This window comes from Dermacentor andersoni, chromosome 3 (assembly GCF_023375885.2).
Source record: "Dermacentor andersoni chromosome 3, qqDerAnde1_hic_scaffold, whole genome shotgun sequence".
NCBI classification, from domain to species: domain Eukaryota; kingdom Metazoa; phylum Arthropoda; class Arachnida; order Ixodida; family Ixodidae; genus Dermacentor; species Dermacentor andersoni.
In genome coordinates this window covers 41,437,847-41,461,090 of record NC_092816.1, presented here as the reverse complement: position 1 = coordinate 41,461,090, position 23,244 = coordinate 41,437,847, and the positions used below count along the sequence as shown (strand labels likewise).

The window sequence follows — 23,244 nt, the reverse complement described above, 5'->3', positions numbered from 1 at the left end:
AAAATGGCAGGGAATCCTTTGCCAACCTTGTACGGTAGATTGCTTGGGGGGAAATCTGGAATCTCACATGTTTTGCATTACATGACAAATCGGGATCTGGATAATGTAGCAAGTATAATTCAATGCCATTGCTTGTTACACTCTGCCATGGGTCTGAGCCACCCTGCACCCACATTAAAGCAAAGATCAGCCAGCCTTGAATGGAAGATGATAAGAAAGGAACAGAATTAAGCAAAAGTACTCATTACATCATATTGGCCCAACTCTGCAGGAATCCATAAGACAGAATACTTCATGAAAGGGAAAAATTGTCATCCGCCTAAAAGTAGCACAGAGCTAGCACAAAGCTACCATGAAAACTCATGCAAGTTTCTCAAGAAGGAAAGCTTCAGAGTTTAAAAATTTTCAGGTCACAATAACAGTAAAATCTCGATACAAATGGTACAGGGTCACACAAACTCTAGCGGAATAAAGACATATCTAGGTTAATGTAGCTGAAATGCACTATTTACGAAAATATACATACAGCTCAACATTTTCTGCTCAGTGGACTGATATTGTGACACTGAAGGTACCATAAAAATATCTCCCACCACCCATTGAACAAAACTTCTGAAAGATGAAAATGGCGACTGCTTTTTGGAATACTAGCAGAGCAAGAGGCTCTTTAGTATTTTTGCTAAATATTTCTATGACAAGGCTCTTCTGAGGTTGGTTGTGAGTTATTGTAGTCAGCACAAACTTTTGCATGTTTTGTTATAGCACTTTGGGCCTGAAATCAGTAAGCCAAAAGTACCATGTGTTTACTAATTGCTACCACTACTGCCACTTGAACTACTGCTACAAGATTTCAACAGCAGGCTAAAGGACTTTTTCAACCAGTTCCATTTCCGCTTTGGCTCGCAAAATTGTAACTTGGAATGTGACCTCAATCTTCTCAAGCATGAAGCAACTACTTTAGCTTAGCCCCCAGGCAGGCAAAATGGAGGCCCACTGCATGGGGGCTAATGAATAGCATGGCAAACAGCACATAGAGGACAAGAAAGAAAGACTGAACGCAATCATTGCATACAAAATGTATCAGGAAAATATGCTGCATACTTTAATCAAATGCTTAAAGAAGCAATTGATTCATATAGGCTTTATCATACTACAGCTGCAAGGCCAGCAAAGAAGCAGTTAACAGCAATGCTTCCATTTTTCTTAGGAATGCATAAGTGAGGGGCACCCACAGTATTGAAAAAATGGAATTCGGAAAACTTTTTTGGAAACACACCAAAACTGAAAGAAAAAAATAACAAAAAGCAAAATGATTCATTGATAATGATCCACTAATAAACTTCGTAAATGTGGTAGTAAACCTGCCAAGCTATGAACCTTAATATTAGAAAAATCAGGCAGACCTAGAACCAGAGAGAAGTAGGAGGGGATGAGCGAATAACATGCATTTTTTTATAGCTTTCCCTGGGCACATGCCTTTTCATTTTTTTTTAGGAATATACCCACACTTTATTAACCCTTTACGGACGAGTATAGCCTACAGGCAATATAGCAGAAAAAATTTATTTCCTAGCCAAGTTTCAGTGTTGAGTAGCAAGTTTGTTGCTACATGTCATCGGCCAACACTGAACGACAGGCAACAAGTGTCATTTGTTGGTTTAGAGCACGAACACAGGACAAGGAAGAAGTTCGACATGTGGCTTGAATTCTTTTGAAAGCATGGTCTGAGGCAGCAGACCGATGCAAGATCTCCCTTCTATTGGTGAAAAAGTTTCTATAAAACATTGTTTTTCTTTTCATTGATTATGTTTATTCTCAATGTGTTTTGCAGATTTAGAAGAAAATAAACCATTTTTTCAGGTATTTATATGCCTCATCTTTAAAGGGTTAACAGTGAGTCACAACAGGCAGTACACAAGCAGCACCAAACTTGGAACAAGGATTGGCAAGCAACACACTGTTGTTAGATCACAGCGACTTTTCAGCTACTTTGGTATTGCCAATTTTGCATTGTTCAGGAGCTTGTCTGTATAGACTTGCTTGAAGCAGGTAACCCTTTTGTGTCCTTTCACTATCAGAAGACTTTCACTATTGACTAAGGTTCGAATACCATTGACGAAACTTTTTGAGAAGCGAACTTATTTTTCATAAATATTGAATTGATGCCACAGTTGTAAAATCTTAAAGTGAGCTCAAATTGCACACATTACGAAAAATTTGGGAGACTCGCAAGATATGCGAGAGCAATAAACTAGAGTATACAAAGGGAATGATATAAATTTTTCTTGCTGTATGTGTATAACAAGCCTATATGTTAAGTTTTCCTTGTCCTGTTGTCTGCCCTATTTGCTGGGTTATTCACAAGTTAACTAGTCGACTTTCACACCCTTGTACTAACACATATTGAGAACTCCTGCAACCACCTTGGCTTCAGGCTTCCAGGTTCCAAATGGAGGTTCGGGAGGCACAGGTGCCCCTTCCCGAATTAACTCGCACGATTCCATGGGAAGCGCTTCCAAGTGCTTGTGAATGATCTCGGCCGTTTCAATGGCTCGTGTCATGCTTGAGTGAACAAGTCGCGAGAAAGGGACTCCCAAGTGTTTCAGCCGCTGGCCTGTCAGATCTGCCTGCTTGCGGCCTGTAACACACAATTAAAAAAAAAAAGACAAAAATGTGAGGAAGCGAAATATGGTTCATCCCTCTTTCATAGGAATCGGTAGAACATGAAAGTAAAATGTGTCTTCACAGAAGCTGTCGCATGTTTATTGCATGTGAAGAATTCAGTTGCAAGTAGCCATCAGTGGAACCCTACCACTCAGGGGGCCACAATTGCCAAACCAGTGAAAGTTGTCAAACGACTTGCGAGCTGGAAACATCCCCTGAAGACACTGCATTGCACATGCCAGAGCACAGTGCATATCCGCCATAAACCACAGGCATTTGCAAACTGCACAACCAAACTGATCGGGTGGTTAGTAAATCGCTTCGCGAACTCACGATCCACTGAAGCGAAAGGCACATGATTTGCGGGCCGGCAACCATGTTGCTTGGTGCGCGGCGTTCTGCTGCCAAGTCACACTGGCGAAGGTACAAGCATTTTGGCCCAGCTCCATAGTGTCTTTGGCAGCCAGCCGAGTTGCGACACTCTCAGCTTCAGGAATGCAAGTGGCAGAGTTCATAGCGTATGCTGTGAATGCACAAAGGCGTTCTGCTTCATGCCAGCATGTCTCTTGATGGACCAAAGCGAGATTCACCCATCGATGTCGTTGCCTTTATGTACTGCTTAGCACAGCAGTTTTCTTAGTTGGTGTCACCACAAGCAAAGCAGTAGGTGACATGTAAGCACTGCTGATGCATGTTGAAGCTGAACTCCACAGATAACGAGGGGTCACAGGCTAACCCAATGTGAATGACAAACCGTAAGCAAAGACTGTCGTCACTTCAGGAGAATAGTGCTGCATTGGAGCCTCTGCTGCACTGAGACTGCCAAAGCGCTCACTATCGAAGCTCGTTAGTGTCATGATGCGATACTTCACTCCACCACTCCTAGATGGCGGCACCATCCCTGTCAAGAATTCATATTTTGTGTGTTCACTCCTGACGTCATGTCCGTTGCAGGAAACTGATCGTGGACCCCGACATAAAACACTTTCGTGTTAAAAGTTTAAACATAAGTTTACGTACTATGCGGTGCCTGCAGGTGAAAAGATGTTCCACATCCACTGCCATGACCATGAGTGGCATCAGCAAATGCTCACAGGGCTAGATATAGTACACACATACACAAATGCCCAAGAAAGTGTACGGAGGACAGCTGTTACACGCAATGGTGGAGCATTAAGAGGAGGCCAATTCTAACTGAAATCAGTTTAAACAGTTACCCATGGATTCAGCAGTGTGCACTATGCTAAGCACTTATGGTAGTTAAATGATTGCAGCAAAATGTTCTACAAATATCTCCTTTACAGATGACCATCCCTCAGCACCAATTTTTAAAGAAGGAGATGTAATGCCCAGTGCATGACATATATAATTACCATTCAATCTGACAGTAAAATGGAACTAAAAACGAACATTTCCCAACTTTTGTATATACCATTATTGATTTTAAAAAATAAGGTTAAATATGTGACAGGAAGTTGAGACATTTGGCAAGTACATTGACACAGAACAACTTCTGGCAAATACATGTTAAACCACACACCACCAAAAATTCTTAACTTCCATGGGCATGATACGGACCCAACAACGCCTAAAAAAGAAATACAAAAATTTGTCTCTCAAGTTAATCAAAATGTTTACCTTGTATTGCTTAATTTCTAATAGACGGTTGATGCGAAAGCACCAAATGGCCCATTAAGTGAAAAAGCCGGCGTCTGTAGCAGCAAAACGGCACCTAAATTCCCATTGGCTGCGATGCTACCTCATGTGCACACCTCAACGGGGCAAAGCGGGCAAAAGGAAACACCTGCTGCTGCACTGGCGTGCCAGGTGTTGCAGGAGGGAAGAGGGCATCGCTGCGATGCCACATCACCCTCTTTCTCCAAATGCCTGTGTTATCTACACATTCCTTGTCTGCGCAAGCTCTCGCCCGCGTTCCAATTTCACCTCAGTAATGGCTATAAAGAAATTAATGTATAACAAAAGAATAAATTCAAAATAAAAAAACATTGCCGGTAGTGAGTTTCGAACCTACGACCCAACGCTCAGGAGCCGAGTGTCTTACCCAATGGGCTAAATCAGCGCCTCCTAGATAGCAGGCCTGTGCACTCTTCTTTATGACATCGTGCTACTTGGACCAAAATTTCTATTGCCAAGCCCGGCTTGACAAAAGCGGTGATGTCAAAATCACTGCCGCTTGATTGGGAGCGTCGCCCTTAGATCCTATGGCAGTCGGGCAAGGTAGCATGACATCCCGGATCGAAGTGCACCAGCCTTGTGCTATCAAGGAGGCGTTGGCCAAGTGTCTCAATGCACCTACTTGCCCATGAGGAGCTCATACCTTGAAGGACTGTTCAGCAGCATTCAATCAGACAATTATTTTGCATTCATAATTGATATAAAGTGCTTAGCTGTCCTCAGATTTTGTGTATGCCATTTAGTTATTCTTACTTTTTGCAGTGATCTCAGTGTATAAAATTGTTATAGATGAGATGGGTTTACTTACAAAAGGGGATCGAGGGGGTACAGAGAAGAGATCGCAGGCAGTCAGGCATTTCTTCTTCTCTTTGGTTCTGCCGCGCAGCATAACGATATGTACTGATCAAACTGAACTGTGTGAGATGCTGTATGCTGACTACTCTAACTGGCGTTTCGTTTCTGTGCCACCTGTTTATAATAATTTTAACTACTCTTGCTTATTTCAATACCAATGTCAGGTCGACTAACCAATGTTCACCTGCTTAAAAAGAATTAAAAAGTATACATTTCATCACCGGGGAGAAGACCAGCCATGTCAGACTTTTTCTCTTTCTTTTCTCTCCTAGATGGAAATAAAGTCATTATCATTATCAGCAGCAGCCTGGTTACGCCCACTGCAGGGCAAAGGCCTCTCCCATACTTCTCCAACAAACCCGGTCACGTACTAATTGTGGCCATGTCGTCCCTGCAAACTTCTTAATATCATCCGCCCACCTAACTTTCTGCCACCCCCTGCTACGCTTCCCTTCCTTTGGAATCCAGTCCGTAACCCTTAATGACCATCGGTTAGCTTCCCTCCACATTACATGTCCTGCCCATGCCCATTTCTTTTTCTTGATTTCAACTAAGATGTCATTAACACGCGTTTGTTCCCTCACCCAATCTGCTCTTCTCTTATCCCTTAATGTTACACCCATCATTCTTTTTTCCATAGCTCGTTGCGTCGTCCTCAATTTAAGTAGAACCCTTTTCGTAAGCCTCCAGGTTTCTGCCCCGTAGGTGAGTACTGGTAAGACACAGCTATTATACACGTTTCTCTTGAGGGATAATGGCAACCTGCTGCTCATGATCTGAAAATGCCTGCCAAATGCACCCCAGCCCATTCTTATTCTTCTGATTATTTCCGTCTCATGAGTCTCATGATCTGGATTCGCCATCACTACCTGCCCTAAGTAGATGTATTCCCTTACCACTTCCAGTGCCTCGCTACCTATTGTAAATTGCTGTTCTCTTCCGAAACTGTTAAACATTACTTTTGTTTTCTGCAGATTAATTTTTAGACCTACTCTTCTGCTTTGCCTCTCCAGGTCAGTGAGCATGCATTGCAATTGGTCGCCTGAGTTGCTAAGCAAGGCAATATCATCAGCGAATCGCAAGTTACTCTCCAGGTATTCTCCATTAACTTTTATCCTTAATTCTTCCCAATCCAGGTCTCTGAATACCTCCTGTAAACACGCTGTGAATAGCATTGGAGAAATCGTATCTTTCTGCCTGACGCCTTTCTTTATTGGGATTTTGTTGCTTTCTTTATGGAGGACTACGGTGGCTGTGGAGCCGCTATAGATATCTCTCAGTATTTTTACATACGGCTCGTCTACACCCTGATTCTGTAATGCCTCCATGACAGCTGAGGTTTCGAATGAATCAAACGCTTTCTCGTAATCAATGAAAGCTATATATAAAGGTTGGTTATATTCCGCACATTTCTCTATCACCTGATTGATAGTGTGAATATGGTCTATTGTTGAGTAGCCTTTACGGAATCCTGCCTGGTCTTTCGGTTGACGGAAGTCTAAGGTGTTCCTGATTCTATTGGCAATTACCTTAGTAAATACTTCGTAGGCAACTGACAGTAAGCTGGCCAGTTTATAATTTTTCAAGTCTTTGACATCACCTTTCTTATGGATTAGGATTATGTTAGCGTTCTTTCAAGTTTCCGGTACACTCGAAGTCATGAGGCATTGCGTATACAGGGTGGCCAGTATTTTCTAGAACAATCTGCCCGCCATCCTTAAACAAATCTAATGTTACCTGATCCTCCCCAGCTGCCTGCTCGTAAAGAAAGCTTCTTTACTTCTTCTGCCGTTACTTGTGGGATTTCAAATTCCTCTAGACTATTCTCTCTTTCATTATCGTCGTGGGTGCCATGTATAAATCTCTATAGAACTCCTCAGCCACTTGAATGATCTCATCCATTATAGTAATGATATTGCCGGCTTTGTCTCTTAACGTATACATCTGATTCTTGCCTATTCCTAGTTTCTTCACTGCTTTTAGGCTTCGTCCGTTCCTAAGAGCATGTTCAATTCTATCCATATTATAGTTCCTTATGTCAGCTGTCTTACGCTTGTTGATTAACTTTGAGAGTTCTGCCAGTTCTATTCTAGCTGTAGGGTTAGAGGCTTTCATACATTGGCGATTCTTGATCAGATCTTTAGTCTCCTGCGATAGCTTACTGGCATTCTGTCTAACGGAGTTACCACCGACTTCTATTGCACATTCCTTAATCATGCCCATAAGATTGTCATTCATATCTTCAACACCAAGGTCCTCTTCCTGAGTTAAGGCCAAATACCTGTTCTGTAGCTTGATCCGAAATTCCTCTATTTTCCCTCTTACCGCTAACTCATTGATCGGCTTCTTATGTACCAGTTTCTTCCGTTCTCTCCTCAAGTCTAGGCTAAGTCGAGTTCTTACCATCCTATGGTCACTGCAGCGCACCTTGCCGAGCACGTCCACATCTTGTATGATGCCAGGGTTAGCACAGAGTATAAAGTCTATTTCATTTCTAGTCTCGCCATTCAGGCTTCTTCACGTCCACTTTCGGCTATCCCGCTTGTGGAAGAAGGTATTCATTATCCGCATATTATTTTGTTCTGCAAACTCTACTAATAACTCTCCCCTGCTATTCCTAGAGCCTATGCCATATTCCCCGACTGACTTGTCTCCAACCTGCTTCTTGCCTACCCTGGCATTATACATTATGCCATTATATATTATGATTATTAATGCCATTTCACGAAAACCTGGTGGTGGCGTGACTGAAACATGGTACCAAAAATGGACGAAGGTGCAGAGTAAAAACACATGAAGAAATGCTCAAATTGACATCAAATTTCTCGATTAGTTAGTTCAATTGGGTTTATTGGAACAAAAGCGACTAAGGCTATGCTGCACCAGACATAGGGCGATAAAATTTTGTTAGTAAATGCAGCATATCCTGCAGTAATTAAAGCTTACTTTAAAAATCTGTTTCGTCTAAAAATCCAGTCACATCAGTCAGAGGATCAGTGCATCATCTCCTAACATCAGCATTGAGTGAAATGGGGTGTGTGACTTGTGCAATGTGCGGATGTACTTTTGTCTACACAGTGCAAGATTTGGACATGCGATTACAATGTGCATTACTGTTAACGGTTCATGGCATTTGTCACATGTTGGCTGTTCCTCCTCTCTCGATAAGTAATTATGTGTGATTTGCGTGTGGCCTATGCGAAGTCGACAAAGAGTTACTTTGATGACGCTTTCTTGATGGTAGCATGTTTTCCACTCCCCAAGGAGAGGTTTAATGAGCTGACGTTTATTGTTCTCTTTCAATTTCCATTTGCATTGCCAGTTAGAGTAGTCCCTTACGAACAGCTTGAATCCCATCCCTAACAGGTATGTTAACTCCTCAAACATTTAGAATTCTTGTCCTTGTTGCACATTGATTTGTTTTTTTCATTTCTGGGTATCCCAACGTGGTTTGGGACCCAGAAGCAATGAATGGTCTGGCTTTTACTTAGGTGTGTTAGTATATGTAGGACATCGCCTATGATGGGTTCGTACTGCGATTGTGTATTCAGAGCCTTAAGTGCACTTAAAGAATCTGTATAAATTATAGATTTCTTGCATTTGGCATTGATAATCTTTTGTACTGCCATCCACAAGGCATAACATTAAGCAGTGAAAACTGATACAAACTGTGGTAGTCTGACTATGTGTTCCCACGTATCTTCAATTACGCTGCTTCTGACATAAATGGGCATCCTCAAGCCATTGGTGTAAAATTCTTTGTAGTTTCGTACATGTGTTGCACTGTGCGAAATTTCTGTAATATGTGTTCACGAGGCATCTTTTTTTTAATGCGTCAATAAAAAATTTAGAAATTTCATGAACTCATTCCAAGGAGCTATTCTAGTTGGCCTTTGAGTGACAGAAAGTGCTTCAGCAGAAACACTGTAGTCATGGCATTTTTCTTATCTAAGTATGAGTGGTCTTATAGTATTTGGTTTGTTTGGGTAGCATAGTCATTTGTCACTGTGCGTGATAATGTTATGGCAAATATGGTCTGGTGATAAGCGAACTCTTAGAATGTATGTCAACCCGAGTTGCGTTCTTCTGTGATCTAAAGACGGTTCATTACTCTCGGAATACAAACTGGGAATGGGTGAGGTCCTACAGGCACCGGTTGCTAAGCGTAGTCCTTTATTATGCATGGGATATAACCGCTTAAGGTACAATTGTCTGGCTGAACCATATGCTATGCATGCATAGTCCAGTTTGCTACGTAACAAAGAAGGATAAATATGTAGGAGACGTTTATGGTCAGAACCCCAGTGCTTCCACGACAGGACTTTTAGGACATTGAGGGTCTTATTTGTTTGAACCTTTAGGTTATTAATGTGTGTAAAAAAAAATTTAGCTTTTATCGAATATGACCCCTAAAATCTTGTCTTCTTGTTTAACTGGCAGTACTATTTGATTTAGTTTCAGGAAGGGGTCCGGTTGTAAGCCCCTCTTTTGAGAGAACACAGCAAAAGTTTTTTCCAATGAAAAATGGAAGCAGTTTGTATCAGCCCATTGTGTCAATTTGTATAGAGTGATTTGGATCTGCTGTTCACATGCTGTTGTGCTAGATGCGCAGAAATCAATTTGGAGATCATCAACGTAAAGAGAATGCATAAGGGTATATGGTATGACCTTGTTAACAGAGTTCATTTTAACCAGAAACAAAACTGCACTTAAAACACAGCCCTGAGGCACACCGTTTTCTTGGGTAGACCCATATTTAAGAGGAAGCTTTAGCTCGGGCCCAACTGCGACGCGGCCTTTTCAAAGACATGTAAAACGCAAAAACGTTTTTCTGAGATAAACCCTTGACCGATTTTAAAGAAATTTGTTGCATTTGAGAGAGAAAGGTAAATTCTAGTGACTGTTGGAAGCGGAATTTCGATTTAGGGCTTGAACTTTGTTAAAAAGATTTTCAAATATTCGACCGTCTGAAAAAAATAGAAGCACAAAGTTTACAAATTCATAGCTCTGCATCAAGAACAGATATTACGGTTCTGTAAACGGCATCCATTAGATCATTCAAAGCGGAGAAATATGTCATTTTACATCTTACGTGAATTTGTTACGTTGGTTACAAGGGTTCTGCAAAAGCTGTATTTCCATATTACTAAAATTTTTCATATTCATGTGCAGCATACCAATTTTGTCCGCTTTAGATGTACTATTAGATGCAATTCACAGAATTGTATTATCGTTTTTCGTTGTTGAGTTAGAGTTGTAAACTTCATAGTTTCGTTTTTTTTAAATTTTAATTTTTGCCAATCTATAATAAAAAATTGATGACCTAACTCAAAAATTCGAAACCAACAGTCACTAGAATTTATGTTTTTCTTTTAAATGCAACAAACCTCGTCAAATTTGGTGCAGTGGTTGCCAAGAAAAACGAATTCTCCTTTTACATGTATTTAGATAGGAGCACCCGAGCTAAAGCTTCCTCTTAAGGACTTTTCCGTTTTGAGGATAAACGTTAGCCTGGTGTTCACAACACATTCGTATGACTTTTCCAAACAACTGGCGAGAGAAATCGGGTGGTAGCCGCTGGGGGATGTTGGGAGTTCTTCAGATTTTACTGAAAGTATAATTACAGCATTTTTTCATGCTTTCGGCACTTTTCCAGTTTCCCAGATCTTGTTAAAGGATTTTAGTAATGCTTTTACGGATGTTTCTGACAAGTGGGCAAACATGGTGCAGCAAATGCAGCCCATACCAACTGCAGTTTTCTTTGCAGCTGAAAGTACACTATTTAATTCCGTGAATGTGAGGGGAGCATTGTACGGTTCATCGGCTGCACCTGTTGTTGGTAATTGTTCTTTAACAGAGTTTTTGTATCAAATGTGTGTGTGCAGTTGGCAGAACTTGATACACTGTAGAATTATTCTCCCAGAATGTTTGCTTGTTCTTAGAGTGTTGTTTGTATACGAGGACTTGAGAGTAAAGAAATTGTGTAGAATGAGTAATCCTCTTCAAATTTCTTTACCTGTTCCCTCATGCACTTGGAGGTGACTGAACTATTAATTGAGGAGACGTTTTTCTGCCAACAGTGTTTTTCGGCTTGTCTACGAATGTATCGTGCATGGGCTTTTTTCTGTTTGAAGTTCACTAGGTTTGTTGTATGTTGGGTTTCTACGAAGATTGCCCCAGGCCGTATTGTTCTTTTTTGACTTCCGTACATTCCTTTGTCCACCACGGGTTTAGTTGTTCTTTTTTTTAATGTTGCTCAGAAGACTGGGGTATGGCTCTTTCGGCTACCGTGATTATGCAATTAGTAAAAGTTTCACTAATCTCATCGACACCTAGGTCAGCTAAAAAACGTTCAAGTTTGGCAATTTCTGTGAAAAGCAGCCAGTCTGCCAGTTGGAACTTCCAATGGCATAGTTTGCAAGTGATGATGAGTAAAGCTGATGACTGATTACGGCAGGTAAGTGGTCACTGCTGATGGATGGTCCAACACTTCGCAGCTAAAATCAATAAAAAGAGAAGGTGAACAGAAAGCTAAATCAAGACAGCTAAAATTATAGGCACTCCTGAGTTTAAGACAGATATTGTTAGAACAAAATTTTCTGAGTTGTCCTCTCTGGTCAGTTTTCTCAGTTCCCCAAAGAGTACGATGGGCATTAAAATCACCTATGAGTGTAAAAGGGCCCAGTAGCTGTTCAACCAGCTTTTCAAGATCTTTCACATTTACACTGTCGTGGGGTAGTAAGTACAAAGAACAGTCTGTTATAGTATTAAAAGAGGGAATAGTGATAGCAACCGCTTCGAAAGGAGTATTCAGTTTAATTTCTAGGGTAGGAACGCCGCCTTTCACAACAATGGCAACTCCTCCAGACAGTCGGCTGGTGTTTTCTGTCTTCTTTAAAGAGAAAAGAACCTCTTAAAAATTCCAGTTTTTGGGGCATAGGTTTGTTTCCTGTAAACAAAAGACAACTGGGAAGAAAATATTTATGATGTCTTTTATGTCACCTAAGTTATGTGTAGACCTCTGCAGTTCCACTGTATAATAGAAGCCATGATGGAACAGACTCAAGAATATACAAGCATAAATTAGTCAAATACATATTATAGGTAACTTATGTTTAAAAAGGGACTGTGGATAAAAATGGTAACTGTTAGTTTACCTGTACTTTTTGGAGCAGATATTGGAAGTTTATGCCTCTTTGCGTGCTTGAGAGAGCGCTGGTCTTTTGGTGTCAATGACACTGGTGTATTGGTACTGACCTCTACTGCTCTGTCAGGAGGCACTGGAGGACTGAAAGATTGACGCTGAGGCACGTGCCTCAGACCTTGATGTTCGAGTTGTCTTAGAGCCCTGCAAGACCGTGGTCTCCGGAGCCTTTGGAAGCGGTGGGGCAGCACTGGCTGCCACTACCAAGGGGGCAGATGAGGTTTCTACAGGCACACCTTGTGTGGACCCTGTAGACTCCGAAAGCTGGTGTAGCGCTGCCCCCACCACACTGGCATAGCTTACTTGAGGTAAGTGCCCTAGCCTTTTCCTCGCTTCATAGAATGAGATATTTTCCTTTACAGTGATTGCAATGATTTTGTCCTCTTTTCCAGCAAAGGCAGCTCTATCAGTAAGCTAGGTGATCGCCCTTGCAATTCAGACATTATGCAGGAGCATTGCAAGATGGATGGCCATTGGCAGTACACTTCATGCATGTTTCTTTTCCTCTGCATGATTGTGAACTACATTATTGAGAAATTTCATTTTCACCACAATGTTGCGCTTAATACGCATCCCTGAGGTACTCCGTTTTCTTGAATAAATACGCGGGACAGCACAGTTCCTAAGCGCACTTGGAATATTCGATCGGACATGAAATCAGCTAGACATTTAAGCATTCTGCCGCGGATCCCTAAATCTGCTAGGTCCCTTAAAATACCAAACCTCCATGTTGAGTCATACGCCTTTTCTAGATCAAAGATAACATGTGAGACAATATTGCATGTGTAGAAAGGCCGCACGTATCTCGTGTTCTAACCGAACTAGACGATCTTTTGTAGAGCAGCCTTTCTTGTACCCACACTGATGATTATCGAGCAGGTTCTCAGTTTCGAGGATGTCTGCCAATCTGATGTTTATAATGGATTCATAGGACTTGGCAAGACAGCTTGTGAGTGCTATAGGTCGGTAGCTGGTAGCTGTTGTAGGATGCTTTCCAGCTTTCAAGAAAGGGATTATAATGGCTTTTTTCCACTCATTTGGCATTTTTCCTGTTTCCCAGATTATGTTGAAAAAGCAGAGCAATGTTATAACTGCTTTTAGAGATAGGCATGCGAGCATTGTGTAATGTACTCTGTCCAGACCTGGTGCTGTTTTTTTGCCCGTAGTGAGTACTCTGTTGATTTCCGGAAGTGTTACGGGGGCATTATATGATCTCTCGGAACTTCCCCTTGTCGGAAGCTTTTGTTTTTCTGCTGATTGTTTAAATTTTTGAAATTCAGTGGAATAGTTCATTGAGCTTGATATGTCACGGAAATGCTGCCTTAATATGTCTGCTTGTTCTTTTAAATTCGTTTGTGTACCTGGAGGTGAGAGTATGGGGATCGTATAAGGAGCGTACTCGCTTCTAAACTTACGAAGCTGATCCCACATGCTTTTGGATGTTAATGAGCTATTCATGGAGGATACATACGTTTGCCAAGACTGTCTTTCGGCTTGCCTATGCATGTACCTGGCTTTCGACTTTGCTTTCTTGAAATACAGGAGGTTATCTTGTGTTGGGTATCGCCGAAAGATACCGCACGCTTTGTTTTGTGCTTCTTTTAGTTTGAGTACATTCGTTCGTCCACCAGGGTTTTAGTTTTTTCCTTAAGAAGCCGGAGGATTGCGGGATCGTCTGTTCTGCTACAGCAAGTATGGAGACAATAATCTTTTCATTCATTTCGTCTATCGTTTTATCATCTGATATGTCATCCAGACTGGCCTTCTCGCTGAAGAGAGGCCAGTCTGCTAGATGGCGTTTCCAACGGGGTGATCTTAATGGTACTGTAGGGAAAGGAGATGATTTTCTAATAATGCCAGGCATATGATCACTACCATAAGGATTGTTAATAACACTCCATTTAAAATCGATCAAGAGAAATGGAGTGCACAGCGCCAGATCTTGACAGCTCATAGCTCCTGTGCTTGGGGAGCAGTAGGTTGCCGCACCAGTGTCTAAAAGGCATATTTCGTTTGTCAGGATAAAATCTTCAAGTGTTTGTCCCCTGGTGTCAGTTGTTTTGCTACACCATAATATGTTACGAGCGTTAAAATCACCTGCTATTAAAAAGGTTTAGGTAGCTGGTTTAAAATTAACTCCAGATCTCTTACAGTAAAATGTGAATGTGGTGGAATGTACATTGAACAAATGGTAATGGTTTTATGTGCTAAAACCGTGACAGCAACGGCTTCTAAGCGAGTATTAATGGCAACTTCTTTAGCTGCAATGCCGCTCTGTAGAACAATAGCTACACCACCTGAAAGCCGGTTTGCCTGAGTATGGTCGCGCCGTACAACAGTGAAGCCTTTTAAAATGTTCTTGTGCTTTTCGCCTAAGTTTGTTTCTTGTAAGCACAAGGCCACAGGAGAGAAGTTACTTAACATGTCTTTGATGTCACCTAAGTTGTGTAAAAGCCCTCTACAATTCCAATGGATAATAAAAGCCATCTTGAAATTGAAAGGTCAGAAATGGCACTATGAAAAAACTAAGAGGTGGGATGTTAGGTGACATGGATTTAAAAAAGCTAATACAAATGAGCAATAACCTTCAAGTTATCGCTTTCTTATTTTGAGTGGCTATTGGGATTTTGTCCCTCTTACCGCGCTCGAGCGAGCGCTTGTCCTTCGGTGTCAATGACACTGGGGTTTTTGTGTCGACCTCCATCGCTCTCTCTGAGGCGCTGGAGGACCGAGAGTTTGGCGCCGAGACACGTGTCTTGGGCCTTGGAGTTCACTTGATCTTAGGGCCCTGCCTCGGGACTGGTGTCTGCAGGGCCTTTGAAGAGTATAGAACAGCGCCGGCTGCTTCCACCACGGGGGCGGGAGGGGTCACTGCGGGACCACTATGCGTGGTCTCGGAGGACTCCTGAGACCTCTGTGACGCTGCCCCCATCTGCGTCACATCGGCGTAACTTCTTCGCGGAAGGTAGGATAGCCGCTTTCTGGCTTCATAGAATGAGATTTTTATTTTACAGTTAGTGCAATTACTTCTCTTTCTTTTTTCCAGCAAGGGCAAGACCGCGAGTAAGCACGATGATCTCCTTTGCAAGTAACACAATGTGGGGAACAGGTGCACTTCTCAGATTGGTGATCGTTGGAGCTGCATTTAGCACAAGTTGTTTGTCCTCGGCATGCATGTGAAGCATGTCCAAACCTTTGGCACTTGAAACATTGTCTGGGGTTCGGGATATATGGTCTCACATTGACTTTAACATAAACTGCATCGGGTGAAGTAGGCATTACGCTTGTTCGGAAGGTGAGTATAACATGTTTGGTGGGGATTTCTTGGTCGTTTCTGCGGATTACTATTCTTTGTACCTTAGTAACATTTTGTTCCTGGAAACCTTCCAGCAGTTCCTCATCGCTTAAGCTAATAAAGTCTTCTTCAGATATTACTCCCCTGCTTGTATTAAGTGTTCTGTGAGCTGAAACGGACACTGTCGCATCGCCAATACTGGTAAGTTCAGAGAGCTTCTCTGCTTGATCTTTATCATTTAGTTCTAGGAGGAGGTCCCTGCTAGACATTTTGGAGACTTTGTATGTCGGTCCGATTTTATCTTTCAGGCATTTGGCTATAAGGAATGGAGATAGCTTTCTTACTGGCATGTTGGTTTCGCTGTGGACTACATAGTACTTGGGGAAAGATGGAGCATTGCTTCGAAAGGAAAATTGGAATGGTACTTCGGTGCCGCATCTTTTTCAGACGCCGATCATAAACAACAGAGGCCTGCACTGCCATAGGAAAATGTGTATGTTCGGCAACAGCACCGACTGCCCACCACGGAGCCCAATGAGGGGACACAGCAGAGCGTGTGTTCAAGCCTGCACGACACCAGCCGTACGCCGTCACTATAACCAAATATGGTGTACCCAAGGTAGGATAGCCACACAAGGTTAACCCTTGCCGCCGTGGAGAAAGGAAGTAAATGGAAGAGAGAACAAGACAGGAAAGATCAAAAAGTGAGAGATAAAGACGAAGGTTTGAGAAGAGAGAGACAGGAAGACGCGACTGCCGATTTCCCTCGGGTGGGTCAGTCCGGGGGTGCCGTCTAGGTGAAGCAAAGGCCAAAGAGGTGTGCTGCCTCTGCCGGGGGGCCTTAAAGGTCCGAACACACGGCATCGGCTCAACCGCCAGGATCCCCCTTTCCCCGGACACGGCTAAGCTGTGCACGGCTACACGCGGGAGGGTCCAACCCTCGTGTGCTCGGGTACGTGGTGCCGCAACGCACCAAACGCCTGCTGACGCAGACGCCCCTGCAAGGTGTGCACAAGAGAAGGGGGAGCGCAGCGTCCTGGCGTGTGCTGGCTTTCAAACATATGCGAATTTTACACTTGCTCTGGGTTATGGTAGCTGCACGTAGGCTGTTTCACAACATATGTGCGAATAGAAAATTAACAGTGGTATGCGACGAAACCTGCATCAAGGCTGGGAGATTAACATGCACCTTCCTTTCAGTGTGCTAACACGAAGGAAGTAGCAGTAAATCAAAATCCAGGTTTGGACGAGTTCGCGTATTCATGAGGTCTTCCAAGACCAGTTACCATTCGTCCGCCCGCACCCGTCCCGTCTTTGTGTGTTCGTTCATCATCATCATCATCAGCCTGGTTACGCCCACTGCAGGGCAAAGGCCTCTCCCATACTTCTCCCAACTACCCCGGTCATGTACTAATTGTGGCCATGTTGATCCTCCAAACTTCCTAATCTCATCTGCCCACCTAACTTTCTGTTGCCCCCTGCTACGCTTCCCTTCCCTCGGAATCCAGTCCGTAACCCTTAATGACCATCGGTTATCTTCCCTCCTCATTACATGTCCTGCCCATGCCCATTTCTTTTTCTTGATTTTTATGTGTTCGTTGCCCCGACCTTGTTGCACTGCGTTTAGAAAGCCTGCTAGCAGCAAGTCCTACTCTCACTCATTCGCGCATTATTGATGAACTCTGGCAGTAATCGTCGTCACAAAAGTGGTTAGAGCACAGCACTGTTGTGATTGAGCGCTTGAAATTCAATTCACAGCAGCCTCCCACTTAGCTGAAAGCTTCTTGTCTTGCGGGAAGTAATGGAACATCGGAACATCGTCGCGGCCGCTGGTGTTCGTGCAACCGTAGGCTGCACAGAACGCCAGCATGATCGGCCCACCACTTCAATTAATGCTGCGCACATCAACTACCACTCTACATACACACGAACAAAGGAATGCAAGGCCAAGCGAAGCAGATTATGACGGCACGTACGCAGAAACAAGCACGGTCAAGCACGGTCGCGGAGACTGCGAAGGAGCGGAGCACGAGTGCTGACGTCACTAGGCCGCGATTTTCGGTCTCCGCTCGCATCGTCAGCGTCAGCAGCAGCGCATGGCGCTCGACGGGGGGCGGAGCAACAGCGCAGTTTTAACCAATTACATCGCTCATAAGTGAAAAATCCCCCCCAAAATTTTACCTGCATGGTTTACAAGGTTCCCGCATCCGTATATGAGTGTCTTATTGAATTCAACAGACTCTTCAGTTTCCCTTTAATGCCTGCAAACGCCAGCCATGCATCAACGCTGTAACCTAATATATATACCCAAGACGATATATTAGACACAGTTAACCCTTGCCACCAGGAAATTTGGAAGTGACAAGAAGTGATAAGAAGCAAAAAGAAGACAGTAAAGGCGAAAGGCAAGAGAGAAAGACGAAGATTGGAGAGGAGGACAGGAAAAGGCGACTGCCGATTTTCTCCAGGTGGGTCAGTCTGGACGTGCCGTCTATGTGAAGCAGAGGCCAAAAAGGTGTGTTGCCTCCGCCGGGTTGCCTTAAAGGTTCGAACACCCGGCATCAGTTCAACCCCCAGGATCCCCCTTTTTCCAGACATGACGAAGCCAAGCACGGCTACAAGTGGGAGGGTCCAACCCTCATGTGCTCGGGTACATGGTGTCGCAACACACCAAATGCCTGGTGATGCAAACGCCTTTCTCAGTGCCTTACACAACCCGGCATAGTGCCTTCCCTATATAAAAAACCTCAGGCAACACTTTTGTCAGCGTGCGGGTCACTGTTGTGATCGTCTTCTACCTCACACTAACAATCCATCAATACAAAATGGCACAGCTGCGAGCTGCATATCCATTTCTTTGCCAATCCCCCATGGAGGGTAGGAGCCACATACGTGACAGGAAACAAAATTAACAACACTTAATAAATTATGGGGTTTTACGTGCCAAAACCACTTTCTGATTATGAGGCCTGTCGTAGTGGGGGACTCCGGAAATTTTGACCCCCTGGGGTTCTTTGACGTGCCCCTAAATCTAAGTACACTGGTGTTTTCACATTTCGTCCCCATCAAAATGCGGCCGCCGTGGCCGGGATTTGATCCCACGACCTCGTGCTTAGCAGCCTTACACTATAGCCACTAAGCAAACACCAGTGGGTAAAATAACAACACTCTGGATGCCAAATCACGAGTGCATGAAATGAAGAGCACTACCGCCATCACGTCTCAGAAGGAACACCGTGCAAATTTATAACGTCCAGGATGACATGCGGATGAATACCTAAGTTAAAACATTTCACAGAAGCGACTTTATTATTTTTATTATTATCATGACTTCCTTGTTCTATCGATCATGTAGTGTTGACAAGGATTGTTGAAATAAGCGATCTCTGTGTGCTTTTTGACTGTACATTAAGCTTCCCTGCCCCTTGTCTAAGCATGTAGCATCACGAGGCCTGCGTGCGCACAATTCTATCTGCAGACTTACAAGTTATTTCTGTAGCTCACTTCTGTTCCTCAAATTGTTTGCATGCCTCAGTGGTGTGGAATGGCCCAAGCATTTCAAATAGCATCTTAAGTGAGCACAGGCACAAGACGTTCACGAGTATACATAAACATTGTTTTCTGACCTCATGCACCAACAACCTTTCAAATCTGAATAATCATCCTACACTTCAATCACTTAGCTGCAGATGCATTCGTACCGACGTCCTCATTTTGTACAAAATCATTCGTGAAATTACCACATGTTCGGTTCAACTAGCTTCTGTTCCACTGCAGGTTCCGCAGAACACTACCAGGGTACATGGCCTCTCGCACCCCTCACCCCTTTCTCGCTGCAACCCTCACTTGACTTCCCGTAGTTTCCCTATCTTTCTATACATGTTCTGCATCTCAATATTGTGTTACTCCTGTATTGTTGTTCATCATGTAGCTGTTTATCCAGTTCTTCATACCTGCCAACCTGAGGATCGCGAAATTCAGGATATTTGCCTGGACAGGAGGGGGGGAGACAAGAAAATAATCTTTTTTTATTATGGGACCCAAAAATGACAGAAACTGCGCTGAGTGACTTCCATGACTTCCAGTGCAGTTATTAGATGCCTCAGTGCTCGTACTGTGACCGGAGATGGCGCGTGAGCAGGTGTACAATTAAGCAACAGGTTCTATGCTCGTGACAGCGGGACCTTTCCACTCGATATAATTCACCACAATTTTTGACTGCAGAGAAGCTGACCTAAGGAAACCAGCCATTATGAAATGCATATCAGACACGTAATCCTCACATGTAATCCTCATCGCACAGCTCGACATGAAGCGAATTGAGTTAGGCCTGCACTGCCTACAACCATCAGTGGCTTGGCTTTAAACTAGACAGCATCTGACTATGTAGTGTCTAATGGCAATTATGATACGGCTGTGCAGCAGGACAGTTTCTTTTTTTTCCCAGGCAGGGCTGGGGCAGCTTTTCAGGAGATTTATGCCCGTGTCCATACAATCGGAGAATTGGTCATGATTCGGAAGTCTCCCAGACAAATCAGGAGAGTTGGCAGCTATGAGCTTTTTGTTTTTGGTTTTTCATTAAATTTTTCTATCCCATAACTTTTAGTAGTAGTTGTTTTACACTTTTACCTTTTTTTTTTCTGTCCACTAGCACTTATATTTCAGTGTCGTCCCCAGGCACATTAAATACATTATTGATTTATTTATTGACTCATTGCTTGATTGATTACTATTATTATAACAGCAGATTGGGCTTACATCTTTCATAATGTGTGCCTGGGTCCCAGCAACTGAAGACCCTGCAAACTGCCCAAAGTGCTTTGCCCTAGTGTCTGCAGCAAATGCTCACCATCTGCTGCGCCTGTGTTGCACTGAAGGTTGCACTGAAGGTTGCACTGAAGAAAGTGATTAGCAGTGGTGCAGGATATGGACAGACTAAACTAACCAGTAGTAAACAAATTCTGTTGTTTTATGTGCTGAAACCAGGACCTGATTATAAGGGACATTGCAGTGGATTAATCTTGACCTCCTGGGGTTCTTTAACGTACACCTATGTCTAAGTATACAAGCAATCTTACATTTCACCCCCATTGAAATGTGGCCGCATTGGCCAGGATTAGACCCGCGACCTCGACCTCAATAGTGCAATGCCATAGCCACTAAGATAGTGCGGTGGGTAACGTAATTAGATTGGGAAGGAGAGTGCATAAATGTTTTGTTTTGACTGATGTGCTGAATAACTTAGGTAATTGTAGCTGACGCTATAAGCACCCCTCTCAAGAGGCTTGTAGGAATTGATCTTTATTAATCTTTCTTTATCCGTGTAATACTGGAAAGAGCTTTATAGATCCTTTTCTGTTAATAATGTGTGCCTATGATCGATGTCAAAGGTTTGAAGTCTGTCCTCGAATACTTTGAGAAGATATAACACTGCTAGCCTTTGAAATTTCTCGCAACTCACTGTCAAGTGCCTCCTGATTAGAACTACAGCTAAGCAAATCTTGTTCTTGTCGCAGAAAACGGTGGTCACAGAACTGCATATTTCAGCTTTCTGCTTGAAGAGCACAGCTCATGGTGCATAGTTATCTATATGAACATGCAAGTTCTGATTTTACATTTTGCTAGGTCCTAGACAAAGTAACATGTATTCACCAAAATGTGTCCTTTGGTGCATTTGTGAACTAAATGCAAATTTTACTGTTTACTTATGTTCTGAAAATATTACTTATAGGCTAGTCAAGGACAGTATAAACAACAATTAAAATGTTTATCATCAACATGACCCAAAAACTTGACAGTGGCTGTGCAATGTGACATTTCTCTGCAGTTTTTAGCTTACCCATCCTTATATGTCAGCTAAGCAATATCACCTATTTATGCTAATGATGTGCCATTAATTCACATAATTAATATGTCAACAATAAATGCAAATTCGTGAAATGTTATACACAATGCCTCTCTCCTCCTTTCATGCCTATGACAGCATGCAGAAATACCGTGACAAACATGCTTACCCAATTCCGTCAGAGTGAAGTCTTTATCTGACTCCCCTTTCATATTGTATTGGCCATGTCGAATTATGTAAAGGTACCGTGTTGCTGTGGGCTTTGCATTATGTAGTTCTTCATTATAACGATTCTGTTCTTTTTCTGATGTATTCTTGGGAGGTTTTGTGCAACACTCGGGCTCCCTCCTGCAGCCAAAAAAAAAAAAGGTCGTATTAAGGCACTTCAAAATGCTTTTCAGTTTATTATTCTTTTAAAAACAAAACATCCTATTCTCTATGATACAGCACATGCCTAATGAATATTACTTTACTCTAACTGAATTTCTTAATTTTATTATGATTAACGCGGTGACAAACATTTGTCAGCATTCGGCGTGAGCACAACAGTGTTCACTGACGTACGACAGCACTATTATGCAGCAAAACTTGGTCTTGTAAAACTATTTCATCAATTACTAAACATTACACGGAACTTAATGAAATGAAGTTGCTTCTTTCTCATTAGCAAATTTATAGTAAAACAGTGCACGTACGCGACAGCCCCATACACTGAGACAAAAAAACGCAGCTACACGTTCGAACAATGCTCGACGGAAATAAAATTTTCAAAAAGGTGTGACAGTGCAGCAGAGATGACAGCTTGTCCCAACATGAGTAATTGTCGATTGTCCAACAGCCCTGGCGGGTTGTTTGTTTCGACAAATCTTGATCGTTGAAATGAGCGGGAACAACGACAAAAGAATCTTGAATCAAATATACTACAGATAAGCACTGCATTTTTCAACTAACCGCACAAATTCATGCAATCGCACTAGCACGGGAGGTTTGCTGCGGAAACAGCAATATGCACCAGGATAGTAAACGAACACTACGCAGGTTGAGATCCATTTCACTCGTAATAGTATTTGTAACGCTACGATCTTCGAGCAGATGCAAACTAGACGGACACGTGGTGGGACGAAGCGTGAAGTATTGAAATCATGATTAAAATGAACCGCGTGCCTCAACAAGTCCGCGCTTACCTGTCCCAGTTGCTGTCCCACTGAACGGTCGGCTCGAAGTTCGTAGTCCAAGAGGCTTGCACAGTATGCTTCTTCGCTTGCTCGCTGCAAACCACAAAAGCTGCCACACCGCCACCGAAAATGCTCACGCCTGTGACAACACGCCGGAACATTTCACTGGATACAGAGCATCGAAGCAGCGCAGCCCGAATCTACAGCACACCGACAAAAAAAATACATATGCTAGCAGTACAGTGTACACTAGCCAGCAGCGCCTGTACAGCACTAAAAACCACCGAAGCCACCGGTTGTACCACGTGATTACATTAAACGAGAAGAAAACGAGACATTCATTTGAGGGATCGCCAATCGTTTGTGCGCAGGCGCGAGTGAGAGCGGGCGCGTGAGAGAAAATCTGGGGGCTTTTGCTCCTTGAATGACTTTATGAATGACTGCCTAGGCACTACGGAGGAGGTTTCTCTTAGAGCGTACAATGGTCGCACAAAAATCATTCACGTGACCT

At 43.0% G+C, this 23,244-nt stretch overlaps 1 protein-coding gene across 2 annotated transcripts in view; it reads right to left on the bottom strand.

Annotated features, from left to right (window-relative positions):
- Window positions 1–23,032, bottom strand: part of LOC126517152 (serine/threonine-protein phosphatase PGAM5, mitochondrial-like) — a 29,032-nt gene extending 6,000 nt beyond the window's left edge. Inside the window, exons 1-3 of one of the 2 annotated variants that reach the window (XM_050167049.3) lie at window positions 22,743–23,032; window positions 21,728–21,906; window positions 2,424–2,638 (exon numbers count right to left, since the gene is read on the bottom strand). In XM_050167049.3, coding sequence (XP_050023006.2) covers window positions 2,424–2,638; window positions 21,728–21,906; window positions 22,743–22,894 — 546 coding nt within the window. In that variant the 5' untranslated portion in view covers window positions 22,895–23,032. Of the gene's footprint in view, window positions 1–2,420; window positions 2,639–21,727; window positions 21,907–22,742 lie in introns of both variants that reach the window. The other variant, XM_050167048.3, reaches the window with a different exon arrangement.
- Window positions 23,033–23,244: the final 212 nt, after the last annotated feature.